General features: G+C 39.8%; 1 protein-coding gene across 4 annotated transcripts; it reads right to left on the bottom strand.

Moving 5' to 3' along the window:
* Window positions 1-55: 55 nt before the first annotated feature.
* On the bottom strand, window positions 56-12,386 carry rbm26 (RNA binding motif protein 26). 4 transcript variants are annotated; one of them, XM_020607705.1, is made up of 23 exons: window positions 12,325-12,386; window positions 11,882-12,008; window positions 11,578-11,696; window positions 10,944-11,062; window positions 10,767-10,858; window positions 9,737-10,002; window positions 8,238-8,516; window positions 7,880-8,122; window positions 6,763-6,903; window positions 6,530-6,670; window positions 5,932-6,040; window positions 5,678-5,834; window positions 5,283-5,474; window positions 4,575-4,676; window positions 4,382-4,450; window positions 4,176-4,274; window positions 3,956-4,030; window positions 3,408-3,578; window positions 2,952-3,056; window positions 2,568-2,771; window positions 1,472-1,558; window positions 1,215-1,328; window positions 56-693 (listed from the first exon to the last, which is right to left on the bottom strand). In XM_020607705.1, the coding sequence occupies exons 2-23, from the start codon at window positions 11,938-11,940 to the stop codon at window positions 604-606; spliced, it is 3,033 nt and encodes a 1,010-aa protein (XP_020463361.1). In that variant the 5' UTR covers window positions 11,941-12,008; window positions 12,325-12,386; the 3' UTR covers window positions 56-603. The 4 variants fall into 4 exon arrangements, with proteins under 4 accessions (XP_020463361.1, XP_020463352.1, XP_020463368.1 ...); XM_020607696.1 differs by lacking the exon at window positions 12,325-12,386 and having other exon boundaries at window positions 11,882-12,305; XM_020607712.1 differs by lacking the exon at window positions 12,325-12,386 and having other exon boundaries at window positions 4,575-4,673; window positions 11,882-12,305.
* Window positions 12,387-13,900: the final 1,514 nt, after the last annotated feature.

Below are 13,900 nucleotides of genomic sequence, written 5' to 3'. Positions count from 1 at the left end.
TTTTTTTTTTCCCCCCCCCTTTTTTTTTTTTTTTTTTTTTTTTTTTTTTTACTTTTTGTTTTGGGCAGGATTTTTCAGACCATTTCAATTCTTTATTTTTTGTACAATCCAAAATAAAGCCAAAAACTGAAAAGCCAAGCTTTCATACAAATCATTTAACCCTAGACATAAAATATTTACACATGAGCATTTAACCTAATACTACCTTGCAAAAACTAGTCTGTCATTCATTTATAGACAACATAGGTTTTGTTTTCTGAAACAGTTTAACAAATGTATCTTTATGTAATTAGCCATCACATGTACAGACAAATTATGCATTTTGTGAAAAAAAATAATAAAAATAAGAGAACTATTTCTACATTAAGAGCATTTTTAAAAAGAAATTAGTGGTATACACACACTAAAATTAATCAAACTCTCACATGGTTCTTCTGCCAGTTACATGTCTGTATATGAGGTGTGGGAGGGGGGTGAGGGGGTCTAGCCAGAGTGAAATGTGCCTTGTTGATTTATAAACAGGCACTGAAATGTTGTGAAGTTGCTGGACTGTTGCTTGTCTTCTGTTTCTTGGAAACCAGGGAGGAGGCATCTGACTGATCTTCATCTGCGCCAGGAGCGCGGCTCGTTGTCATCTTCTTCCTCATCATCGTCCTGCAGCAATGCATTGTCACTCAGCGACTCTTCCGGGTACTAATTTAAAAACAACAAAAAAAACATCAATATTAAGGCTTTCTAAAGTGAATGAAGGGCAATTTAAAGTGGAAAGACCTTTTATTTTGAGGATCATGAGCACTCAGCTTGAACAGTTTATTTAAACAGTCTCAAGAGAAACTCAATTCTCAGCTCAAAACTATCATGCCGCACACAAACCACCTGCTTAATGAAAGTACAAGCAGCTGTGTAAAATCCACATCAAGTCAATCCCTGCTCTAATGTGTAATGGCTCCCTCTTGTGGTCTCTAAATGTAGCACAAGAAAATGGTATTTAATAATCTTTACTGATATATCTGAGCAGAGAACATCCTGATATCCCCACTGGTGCAAATACTTCCCAGTGGAAGAAATAAGACCAATCCTGCCTGACCTCTCTCCATAAGAGTCATCATCATTACTGAAAACCTGACAAAAAAACCATTCCCTGTCAATTACCACAGGTGTTCTGAGGACAAAAATATAAATATATGTATTGTAGATAAACCTCATCCACAAACCTCATCCTCCTCTGGTTCCGCCTCATCAGCATCTGCAGTACTGAGTGTCGTGACAGGCTTATGCCAGGCCAGGCGTAAAATCTTGTTATTGAATCTCACTCCATGAAGAGCTGCCTACAGGTGGATGAAACAGAGCACCAAAGAGGAAACAGGTGTGTCAGTATCATGCAAATATCAGGCTCTCCAAGACTGAGTCTCCAAAGTGGAACATGTATACTATTTCACAATATGAATGTCAGGATTAAGAAACACATCACCTGTTCTGCCTCTGCTCTAGTCTTGTAGGAGATGACTGCAGACAGGTTGCTTTCATGAATCTGGCAATCTTCAATGTCTCCAAATTGCTTCAAAATCAGGAACACACAAGATTCTGGTCACTTTACAGTCAGTCCAATGTAATTTGTGAAAAAATGTCTTATGCATTTTCTCTCATTGTGCATGTTCTCCCTGTGCCTGCATGGGTTCTCTCCAGGTACTCCAGCCTTCTCTCATTGCAACTACTTAATGAGATATTACCAAAGAAATCCCAAGTTCATCTCTCTTATTTCTATTTTACTGAAATCCTTGTGGTGTGACTTTGAGGTTAGAGTCCAATTGTATTTATAGCAAAGGTGTGATGCATGTAATTTTTAGATTTTGTGCAGGTTTACATTTTGTACTTTTTCTTTTGTTTCTACAGAACCACAATACAAACAGCCTTAATCCAAAGTTTTATTTCTCATGTCTTGAATAAATTAGAAGTATTAATCGCCACTCTGCAAATTTATGCTCATTTGACGGATGCTTTGATAAATTGCTCTGACTGGCTTTTTACTCTGGGAGGTTTTATTGCACGTACAGTACAAAGCAGAGGTATTGTTACCTCGAGTACTCTAATAGACCTGTATGTTTCACCTGCAGCCCCTCTCTGCACCACGGTGCCTCAGCTGTTCTCTGCTCCATGTCCAGGAGCTCAGCACCGCTCTCAATGTGACAGAGAAGAAGTCGCTCCATATACACCAAAACCATGTTTTCCAGTCACTAATCTCACTCACTGGTCTCTTCAGGTTCTGACATAATTCTCCCTGTGCACACTGAGAGCCAAGTTGTTTTCAACACACAAAAAAATGGATACAGACTATCACCTGTATTTTTCACTTGCCCGATCAGCCAACTGCATGACGCATTCCACTTGGCCAAACAGTTTGCTTGCCCCGGGCAAGCGTTAATGTTGGGCCCTGGTTAAGATAGCAGTGCCCTTTTATGTAGTGTCCTCTGATGTCCCACCTACAGTTTTCTTCAAAAGGTTAATTTGCTCCCACTGTGGATATCAAATCTCTTTTTCTCAGTAATATAGTTTTTAGGCCAACTTACAGCAAAGTGCGGTAGCAAGTCTACATGATCTGCTTCAGTGAAACCAGAAATCTCCAGTGCTCGTGGTCGATGGTCCACAACTGCATGCACTGGTACGCCTCTTCCACGCCCTCTTGAGCCCCGTCCCCGGGCCCTGAGACCACCACGGCCCCAGATGTGGATTCCTCGGCCTCGTCCTGGAGACAGGAGTCCCCTCTTAGCCGCCTGGGTAAAAACAGGTGGAAACAAGTTAAACAGAGCACAAATCTTTAAATACATAGAGTTGTTGAGCTGAAACACCAACAGAAGTTACATATGCACAAGTCTCCTCAAGTGGCACCTGTCATTTTTGCATCCAATTTTAAGTTTGGAAGGTTTTTTTTTCTTTCAAGATCAAGTCTATACCTCAATCTGCAGCTGGGTATACTTTATCTTCAGCAAAGCAGTGTCTTCTCCAGCTTGCGTTTTCTTGTAGAGATCCAGCTCTGCGTCCAGCAGTTCCTTCTGAGCCTGAACATAATAAGTCACATCAGAAAAGAAGCCACTGCAAGTCAGAAGTAACATGTCAAAGGCTTTTGACTTTGTACTTTCAGGTGAACAAAGATACATCTGTAATCGTACAGGAATTAAAATGAAGAGTAGAAATTAGCTCAATAAAAACCCAAATACTGGTTACATACTACTAAATAAAAAGGGAAAAGAGCAAGAAAGAGAATGTGGTGTACAACTGCTTGCTAGGTGAGGAGATATTCATACATAAAAAGTGAGGTACAACAAAGCAGTTGAAAAGCAATATGAAAAAAGTTCCCAAGTCTATCAGGATTTTATCAGTAGGATTTTGTGTTGTAGGGACCGCGGTACCTGGGCCTTGCTCTTCACAGTGCGTAGCGGGTTGTTGTTGCTGCCTGAAATCCCCTTTATCTCCTCTTGTAGTTTGGTGATGCTCTTGGTTAACTTGTCCAAAGTTTCCATGATCTTGGCTTTGTCCTCTGCCTTCATTGCTTTGTTCTTCTCAAGTTTGGAAATCAAGAGCTGTGGAAGACATGAGCATCACAAGTTGAACTGCTGTATGAACTTGCCTCCAGCAGAGCACTCAAAGCACACAGGTCACATGGTAAGAGTTTACACTGTGATGAAAATATAATTTAATAATTTCACTCTGCAGACAAAATATGGCATGCTGACACATGATCCTTAACCCCCTTGACTATGATCACAAAGGCAATGAGTCACTGATTCACAAACAAATAAAAGTCCACAGACTGGCTTCAGGACTGTTGCTTCAGCTCAGTTAAATAATGAGTCGGACTCTGTACTTTTACAGCTCACAGAAGACAAATGTAAACTTGTGACAGGGACACTTGAATGTGCAGAAAGTGTATTAAAGCTTCTATTCCAGATTAATTTACCTTCTGTGTCTCTATGTGTTTCTCCAATATTTCCTGCTTCTTCTTCCTTACATCCTGCTGTAATCTTAGGGCTTCCTGGAAAAAAAAGAAAAGGAAAAAGAGAACTGTTTAGTTACTGCCTTCTGTTCTTTGTATAAGAATCCAAATTGTGTGCTTCCCATTTCATTATCATATTGTGGCTCCTCTTTTTTTCCATGATTACCTCCATTTTGCCTCTCACCTGCTTCTTTTTCAGGGCTTCCTCTGATGGTTTCTGAGCAGTCTTCAGGGCAGCAGGATTGTATACAGTTTTTGTGAGGCCCATGGATGTCGAAAACACCTGAAAAGAGTAGAAAAGTGACAGCATATAACATTTATAAAATTTGAAAGAGAAGCAGGTAAATTCCAAACTTAAACTTGTAATTCTGAATAGAGTGAAACACTTACTTTTTCAACAGGAGTTGCAGGTTTGGCAGAGAAACCCAAACGGTCCTTCACTGACACTTTAGAGGGATTCTGCACCAAAGGGGAAAAATACATAATGTTCATACACATCTTCTGCAGGTTTTGACAAGTATATGTGAAAAACAACAACCACTAAACATCACCCACCCCCACACCCACACCCACACACACACACCTGTGAGGCTACACTGGAATCTTGGGATGGCTCAAAGTTTGCAGGGAGAACAGGTCCAAGGCGATCTTTGATAGAGTGCTTCAGAGATGCTGCTGAGGGCTGCTGAATAACACAGGCAATGTTGATCACATTAAGCCAGGATTAATGAAGTTTATTTAAAGATTTATCAACTAAGATTTTACACAGTGTCTGATAAGTCAAGTGAAAATGGGACAGGACATGGTGTCTTTCAGCTATACCCCTCCTTTCCATGTCACTCTGCTATTTGCAGGCTTTTTTGTTGCAACAGAGGAACTGAAATAATTTCTCTATTCAAGAGGAACATGCTGCTACCACAGTGAGCCCTGGAAGAAGCCTCTCATTTCTCTAGAACTAACATCTAAACCATACAGCTGTATTCTACACAGCTGTAATACAGTCTATGACCCTCTAATAGTGCTGCACCACAAACATAAACATGATATCATATGGTGTTAGATGTGCTTGCTGCAAAAACTGTTAAAACCTTTAAGGACAAGACCTTTGCTTAAACAACTATTAGTCTCTGGAAATTCTTTTTGTTTTCCCGGTAACAATTTCAAAAATTGTTCATTTAGTGCACCTTATGTCAAGGTATTTACATGTACTGGCAAATTTGACCTAGGTAAGTACTGTGTAAAGCTACAACAACCACATTTTATAAATGCTAGTTTTTAAATGAGCTTTTACCGTGGTGGGTTGTGACTGAGGCTGTGCCTGCGCATGAGACCGGCTCTGTCCATCAGTCCCATCATCACGAAACCAATGGACTTTGATGAAGCGGTTGTTGAGAACGGCCTCTGTGCTTTGCATAGCCCGCTTGGCCTCATCTGGAGAGGCAAACTGGATCAGTGCTCCCTCTGGGTCATTCTGGTAGGCCACCTAAAAAGACATAAGAAGAAAACAAACAAACAAAAAAAACTTCATTGATACTTCTGACACCAGATTCAAAAATACATATTGTTCACAAATTAGCTGCGTATTGTGCGGCATCACTGATTGCACAACACAGCACTTGCATGTTTTACTGACTTCAACCATCAAAGCTGTGACTTTCACCTCTACAGCACCACCTAGGGACTGACCTGTAGGTTGACGATGGTGCCAAACTTGCTGAAATGTTCATTGAGTTTGCTGATGTTGTTGAGCTCAGGGGGAATCTGCCGAACCAGCAGCTTGCTATTAGCAGAGAAAGGGACTCTTTTGTGGTAGCCCTGGTGATTGGGTTTGTTAAAGGTGGGCCTGAGCAGAGAAAATTAATTAATAATCAATTCATCCATTCAGTTTTAAAAAGGTAGCATATGATTTATTTTTATATCAAATGAAAAAGGCGTCTTACTTGTCAAACCAAGGTTTCTTGGAAGGAGGGCCTCCGTCATGGGGGATTGCTGGCCTCTTCCTCGAATCAGATTCCATAACAATCCTAATACTGTTGTTAGGAACCTTGTCTGGTGAGGGACAAACATTGACAGGTCAGTTTTGAGAGCTAAAAAGACGACAAACATAGGGCAAGACCTTCAGACAGACTGCCGAAACACAAACGCAGTAACATGTCAAATCAAATCAAATTTATTTATATAGCACTTTAAAAACAACATCCAGTTGACCAAAGTACTTTACATGGGCAGAATAAAATCACAACAAATAACTAAAATAAAATAAATAAGATCAGTACAAAAAATAAAATAGCACAATAACACAGACACACAGATGACATACATTCAATAAATTTAAAGGAATGCATCAGACCCTACTATGTATTAAAAGCCAAAGCAAATAACATGTAGTGAATATTGGCATTTGTTTGTTTGACAGGCAAAACCAGGCTACTACACTGGTCAAAGTACCAAGCACACTAATGGTAAGAAAGGATATGCATGATTAAAGACAATCTACTCAAAGCTCAGATGGTCTAGTTCATGTTATAAGTACAGTACCTCTCTGTGGCTGGTCCACCTCCCCCATTGTGAGACCAATCAGATTGGGTCTCTGGGCATTGACCCGGTGGCGGTAGACTGGTCTGGGGGTACTGGTGATGCTGGGAGACTCAGGATTGTACACATCTGTCTCATAATTGTCTGGTCAGCAAAGAAAGGACACTTTAACTCATAATAACAGGGATTTATAAATACAAAATTCAATTTGGAACTTCAAAATGCACAGCTATTACCAGAGTTGAAAAGCGGCACTGAGGCCCGAGGAAGGGAGGAGCGCATCCCAGAGGTGACAATGGTCGGAACAGAGCTGGTGATGGAATTAGGAGGAGCATCCATGCCTGATGGTTGCAGCGGAGGAAGCGGGGGAGGGGGACCTTTGTCAGAGAGAGAGGAAAGAAAAAAATTGTACAGTTTGAGAAGTGTAAGGTCAAGCAACACACCAACTGGTTAAACCAATTTTGTAAGTCTGAACTGTGCTGAACTGGCTGTTATTATAACTGTTCACCTTTTCTTGCCTTATGTTTTAAGATACTTTTAATTACTGGTAACCCTTTAGATAGTCTTTTAAGGCGAGGACAAGTTCACTGATTCAAACATAAATACTTTAGATGAGTACATTTCCTGTTCATCCATAGCAATAGCTGGCAGGATGAACTGTTACATCTATATGCAGTTACAGTGCAATATGGGGTGACAGCTGTTCTTGTCAGATAGCGTGCTGGAGCAACAAAACTTTAGTCCAATGTTTTGTTGGAACTCAAGTTTGATATAGAAACCTGAAATAACAATACAGTGTCCTAATGCCTTCAATCCCCCATCAATCCTTAAATGAGAAGAAATGGTTCCCCCCACTTAGTAAGTCATATTCAAAGTCATTTTTCAAGCAGTTGTGCTTCTGTTTGGTCAGAATTTGCTGCTTTTCCCTGATTCAGGTGACGGTAAACTGAATCTCTTTAGATTTCCTACTGTTGTTGGGACAAAATCTTTTTGAAATTGTCACTGTAGGTTTTAGGAAATGTGATGGGCATTATTTTACTAATTTCAGACATTTTACAGACTGAAAAATTTCATCAACTAATTGAGAAAATAATCTGAAGATTTCTCACCACTGAAAATATTCATTAGTCACAGTTCTATGAGCATTTTTTGTCTTTGCCCCTAAACCTAAGAATAGTTGGATGCCATTAGGTCATCCAGTTTACTTGAAATTTAAAAACGCATTAAATATTTTTGGTGTTAAACACTTTGCAAATTATGTTGGAAAAGTCTGTGTTAAAGTATTATTAATCCTGAACCAATGTGTTATCAAAGAAATACACTTCACTTTCAGAGAAATGTCTGAATTCCTACCTGCAACAGGTGGAAGGCTGGGTGGGAGAGTGCCTGGTGGGGGCACAGGGGGTCGCAAGTTCACAGGTGGGGGGTTCATGAGAGGTGGTGGTGGTGGGAGGCCTGGGGGCGGTGGTGGGTCCACACCTGGCATGGGTGGAGGTTGGAAGGGCAACATACTGGGCAAATTGACATCTTCTACTACAACTGGGTCATTTCCATGGTCGAAAGGGCACATGTCCCCTCTCATGCAGAAGCCCTTCTCTGGAAAAGGCAGCAGACATATGTAAAACATCAAAAAAACACAGAACTACAACAATTTAAAGAACACTGCCAACCTACACAATTAATACAAAATAAGTGTAATCAGCTTTCTTACCATCATAGTCACGGCATCGCTTCCTCTGTTGAGGAGGTGGTCCTCTACTAAAAGGACCGGGATCCACAGGGTGCTCAGGGTGGAAGTCTGACCAACTCTCAGTGGTGTTGTTGCTGTGATGATGTGTGGGGGCGATAACTGTAATGGCGCTGCTGAGTGCTGGCACAGGGAAGTGTGAAGTGGTTGCAGAGGAGACCAGGGCTGCCGGGGTGTAGCAATCACCACTTTCCGCCCTGTCCACGCGATCGTGGTCATATTTCAACTTTCCTGAGTCTCGTTCTGTGAACAGAAAAGAATGGCCACACAAATTTGCAAATAAACCACCATTATAGCCTGTATACCTGTGAAAGACTAGGTTGGTTTACCCATTACATAAATTTAAATCTTATTTTGATGGTTTTTATCCTTAGTTGATCTTTTGCTTAATATCCAGTTTGTCTGTCTACTTCTAATAAGATAAGCTGCCATCACTATTAAGAAGTCACTTTCAAATCTATATATGTCATCATATACAGCTACTAAATCATAAAACTGCATTTCATTCATAAACATGAACAGTTACATTTATGGTGAAGAAAGCCGCATAAACACCTATCCTGAATTAAACAAACATCCCTGGAAACTGAGAGGTAATCTTTGTGTTTAAGGAGCTTCTTGGTCAGCTGTTACTTCACAGGACACATGAGAAAACTTTAGCAAAAAATCAACTTCATGCACACTGCAAAAAGTAAGAGACAGTATGATTGGACAATAACCCTCAGTCCAACACCTGTAAATATACCTCATACAGATTATACAGACTTGTACAGGTCTCTAGTTCTTAACCCTATAGAACCATTTGTATCATATTTGATACGTGAGGTTTCTGAGCAAAAAAAAAAAATAAATCACCAAAAATGCCCTATGTATCAAATGTGAGACAAAAGAAATAATCTAAATAATATGGCACCTCTATTCCTATATGCCTGGGCTGTCTGTCTATGCATATATGGCAAATAAAAATCATGAATCTTGAATTTCAAATCATGAATTATATTTTGGATTTTGTTAAAAGGTTTATTGGGCTTCTCGGTTCCGAAAAATGTTCTGGCTATTTTTTGATATGTTGGGCTTTTACAGGGTAAAGTTTTATCCCTATTTATCTCATTTCAATGAACATTCCTTTGCTGTCTGCATTGTTTACTGTCTGTTTATACTGCTTTTTCTGCATTGTTTGCACTGTTTGTTGATGTTAATACTGTTATTTTGTTATATTACACAGCCTTATGCTGGTTTACGGTTTTGCACATTGAGAGCCAATGTAGCTGAGTCAAATTCCTTGTGTGTCTGTCACACCTGGCCAATAAAGCTGATTCTGATTCTGGTGTTTCAGAACCTAGGTTTTTATGTCACTGTTCTTTCCACAGAACACAAAGGTTCAAACTGGCACACAGTAATCATGCTAGTAACCATGTGTAGACAACATTAGATCATTTCAGATTCATCAGTCTGGTTCCTACCTCTGCTCCTGCTTCTAGATCGAGTTCTGCTATGGGACCGGCTCCTGCTACGATCTCGATCCCTATCTCTGTCCCTGTCTCTATCCCTGTCCCTCTCTCTGTCACGGTCTCGGATGCGGTCCTTGCTCCAACTCCGACTGCGACTACGACTGTAACTGCGACCTCTTCTGCGATTGTAGCGATCACGATATGAGTCCCTCCTTGGTGGGTTGCGATCATAATCCCTCTTCCTGGAGCGCTCGTCTCTCTTTCGGTCATCTCCTCTCCTAAAAATGTGAGTAAACAAAGACATAACTAGACAGCACTCCAAAAATGCAAACCTCTGACAAGTCAGATCACTGTCCCCTTAATGCAATATCCCCATGACAGGTTGACTCTTATTTGAATCACATTGATATCACTAGTATTTTGAAGGTTATTCAAGACAAATGATATTTCACTAATGACACTTTTCTTCAGGATGTAGCTCAGTAACTTTTGAAGATACAGTATGTCAAATCTGCTGACAACCTAGTGAGTCAGCAGAGTTCCACCCAAAAATTGATCTTTGCTGCAAGTCTGTAGTGTTATTTGTTGTGTCACAGTAGCCGGTTTCCTCTAAGCCCTATAAATGGGAACATTCTGGATCAACATATCTGGAATATTACTTGGATCCTGATCATACTTTGGTATTATCTTACAGATCTTACAGGGATGTTGTCTTACAATTTTTATCCAAGCATTCTAGGCATTATGTATAGAGTCAAAAGCAAATATATTGAAATTGTTCCTATCTCACAATGGTGAAGAATCCTTAAAAGAATTCCTGGATTCAGATGATGATCCAAATCACCACCAAAATCTAATGGATTGGTCCATGGGTCATAACCTACCTCTCCAATAATGTAATCAAAACCCATTCATAGCTTTGAGTTATGCTGTGAACAAACCAACAAACTAATAAACAAACCAATAACCAACTCTTTGGCAGAGATAAATAGTGTAAGTACAAGTGGAAAGAAAACAAATGGAAACAGGTAGATGCACATACCTGTTTTCTCTACTGTAACGAGAGCTTGATTGTGGAGGGCTGTGAGTTAGTCGCCGAGAAAACTTCTTCTCTCGTTCTTCTTCCCGATTTGTCTGAACAAAAACTTTAATTTAATTTATTTATATATAATATAATATATTGCTCTAAAAGTTATTACTGTCTCTATAAGAAGAGTACCTCATCTTTCTTCTGCTCATCTTTATCAGCTTTGCCCAGAGGGGGTGGCTGCTCTGGCTGTGGGAGGTAGCTTTTGTTGTTAACAGCTTCAAACAGCTTATCCACAAATGGTTGGGTCTCTGAAAGAAGGACAAGAACAGCATAAATCAAGGATATATTAATGCATTAAGCAGAGGATTAATTATCCCCAGTCTGCCCCTCTCATGCACAGTATTATCAAACATTCTATTCAATAATTAACTGGTGATGTTTGAAAATCCCACAGGGTTGCTCGAAAACAATTAGGCTACTGCTACTCTGACAGTATTTTCTGAATGCTCTTGATGACTTTTCTAACCATCTGGATTAAAAAATATCCAATCTGCTGCAAAATAAAAATGTTTTTATCTTGGAAAACAAATTAAAATCCTTTTTATTGTGCACCAAGATAGGCATTTTCTAACCAGGTGAATAAAAAAGTCTTTCAGGCTTCAAATAATGTCATCAGAACAGTGTTAAGTGCTTGTAAAGGCCTTTATGGGTTTTCAAATACCACTAGTTAATAATACTTTGAAAAAAACTGTAGTTACTACTGTGACCAGAATGCATATAGAAATGTCACACACACACTGGGAATGTCTATTAATATCTTTACCTTTCTGTAGAAATACATCCAACTGGTCTATACACAGAGCCTTAAGTTCCTTTTCACTTTTGTCTTTCTTCACCAAAGCAACAACATACTTGGCGAGGGCAGAAGGGTCTGCATCACAGCTGGAATTATGAAGAAAACCAAAATGTAACACTCACGGACATGAAAATAAGGATGTGGACAAGTTGCTTATAAAGTATAATGTTACCAGCAACAAATTACATCCGTGCAGTGTGTGTTTGTCTGAATTAACATTTGCTAAACGGTTAAGAAAACAGCTGTATGGCTAACAGCTAATCTTACTTACATAGGCTCCAACGTTTCAGACAGCCATGTTTTCAAGGCATCGAGGTTTTCAATGATCATTTTAGATGCAGCCGACCTTTCCCACAACCACCGCCAGAGTCAACGTTAGCTGTGATAACGGTATTTATCTGTTTAAAAGGATCGCAAACATTAAATAGTGAAACCAGTTCAGTTGTCTTTGGCTAGTTTGTGCTACTAAAAGCGACGTTAGCTGTTAGCTGAACACATAAACGTAATGTTAGCTAAGTTAGCATATGTCTTTACAGGCCCCAAACGGACAAAATTCCCCAACTTTGATGGCTTATTTATTATACTAATAATGAAAAGGCAAATATATTCTTTCTCAGTGTTCAAAAAACAAAAGCTGAAAGTTATAAATTAGTTTTATCCGCTAAACTAAAAAATAAATCATCCACGCTTAACTCGCTACTCTGTCACACTCACCAACATGCCCAGGCGACTATTTACTTCCGCTTGTATTCTCGTTAGCAAAATATCGCGAGAGGGAAATCCGCAGTATTAAAATGCTTTGCTAATTAAATAAACAGTAATATATTGCTCAATTGGAATTATTGATGCATTTAAATCAGAGCGATACGACTTTTATTTAGGTATTTCTATATTTTTGTTAGATGTTTTATTTATACATTTTATACAAATGTCCATGTTATTTACATGACATTTTGTATGGTATTATTGAACAACTTGACATCTTCACAAGAAACAGAGTTTGAAAAAATCATTTGAACAGTGGTTCGGTGTATATTATTTTCATTTGCATTTAGTGGTTACATTAGTGTGAACTGATATTTACCTTAGGTGCTCATAACTTTCAAAAACTGCAAAGTAAAAAAATAAATCTATTTACATACACATTTTCTTTTATTGATCTGCCTTTATTACTGAGATATTGCTTTGTGATGCTCTACCTTTGATACAAAACATTGCTGATAACATTTATAATGTATTTTTATTGTATAATTGATACAGTTCCCAATGGCAAATCATCTGTTTCCACCTAACTCTATCCTGGGCATCCTCTACTCTTATCCCAATTAACTTCATGTCCTCTTTTAGCACATCCATATATCTCCTCTTTGGTCTTCCTCTTGACCTCTTGCCTGGCAGCTCCATCTCCAACATCCTTCTACCAATATAACCACTATCCCTCCTCTGCACACGTCCAAACCATCTCAGTCTGGCCTCTCTGACCTTGTCCCCAAAACAGCCGACCTGAGCTGTCCCTCTGATGTGCTCATTCCTAATCCTGTCCATTCTGGTCACTCCTAAAGAGAACCTCAACATTCTCATCTCTGCTACCTCCATCTCTGCCTCGTCTTTTCCTCATTGCTACAGTCTCTAACCCATACAGCATAGCTGGTCTCACTACTGTCTTGTACACCTTTCCTTTGAGTCTTGCTGCCACCCTTCTGTCACACAACACTCCTGACACCTTTCTCCACCCACTCCAACCTGCCTGCACTCACCTCTTCACCTCTTTCCTACGCTCCCCATCACACTGGACTGTTGACCCCAAATACTTAAACTCCTGCACCTTCTTGACCTCAGCCCCCTGTAACCTCACTGTTCCACTTCCCTCCCTCTCGTTCATACACATGTATTCTGTTTTACCACGACTGACTTTCATTCCTCTTCTGTCCAGAGCAGACCTCCACCTTTCCAGGTGTTCCGCCACCTGCTCTTTGCTCTCATTACAGATCACCATGTCATCCGCAAACATCATTGTCCACGGAGATTCCTGTCACCTCATCTGTCAACCTGTCCATCACCATAGCAAACAAGAAGGGACTCAAAGCCGAAGCTTGATGTAGCCCCACCTCCACCTTGAACTCCTCTGTCTGACCTACAGCACATCTCACTACTGTCGTACTCCTCTCATACATATCCTGAACTACTCTGACATAGCTCCTCTCTCAGCACTCTGTCATACGCTTTTTCTAAATCCACAAAGACACAATGCAGCTCCTTCTGACCATCTCTATACTTCTCCATTAACATT

This window comes from Monopterus albus, unplaced genomic scaffold (assembly GCF_001952655.1).
Source record: "Monopterus albus unplaced genomic scaffold, M_albus_1.0 scaffold4.1, whole genome shotgun sequence".
Lineage (NCBI taxonomy): Eukaryota > Metazoa > Chordata > Actinopteri > Synbranchiformes > Synbranchidae > Monopterus > Monopterus albus.
This window is presented reverse-complemented; position numbering and strand designations above follow the sequence as displayed.

Coding starts and splice junctions, on each gene's coding strand:
- rbm26 (XM_020607705.1), bottom strand. CDS start 11,940: ATGATCATTGAAAACCTCGATGCCTTGAAAACATGGCTGTCTGAAACG. Junction 6,904..7,879: donor CAGCCTTCCACCTGTTGCAG/GTAGGAATTCAG, acceptor TCTCTGACAAAG/GTCCCCCTCCCCCGCTTCCT. Junction 5,835..5,931: donor AAGAAACCTTGGTTTGACAA/GTAAGACGCCTT, acceptor TTCTCTGCTCAG/GCCCACCTTTAACAAACCCA.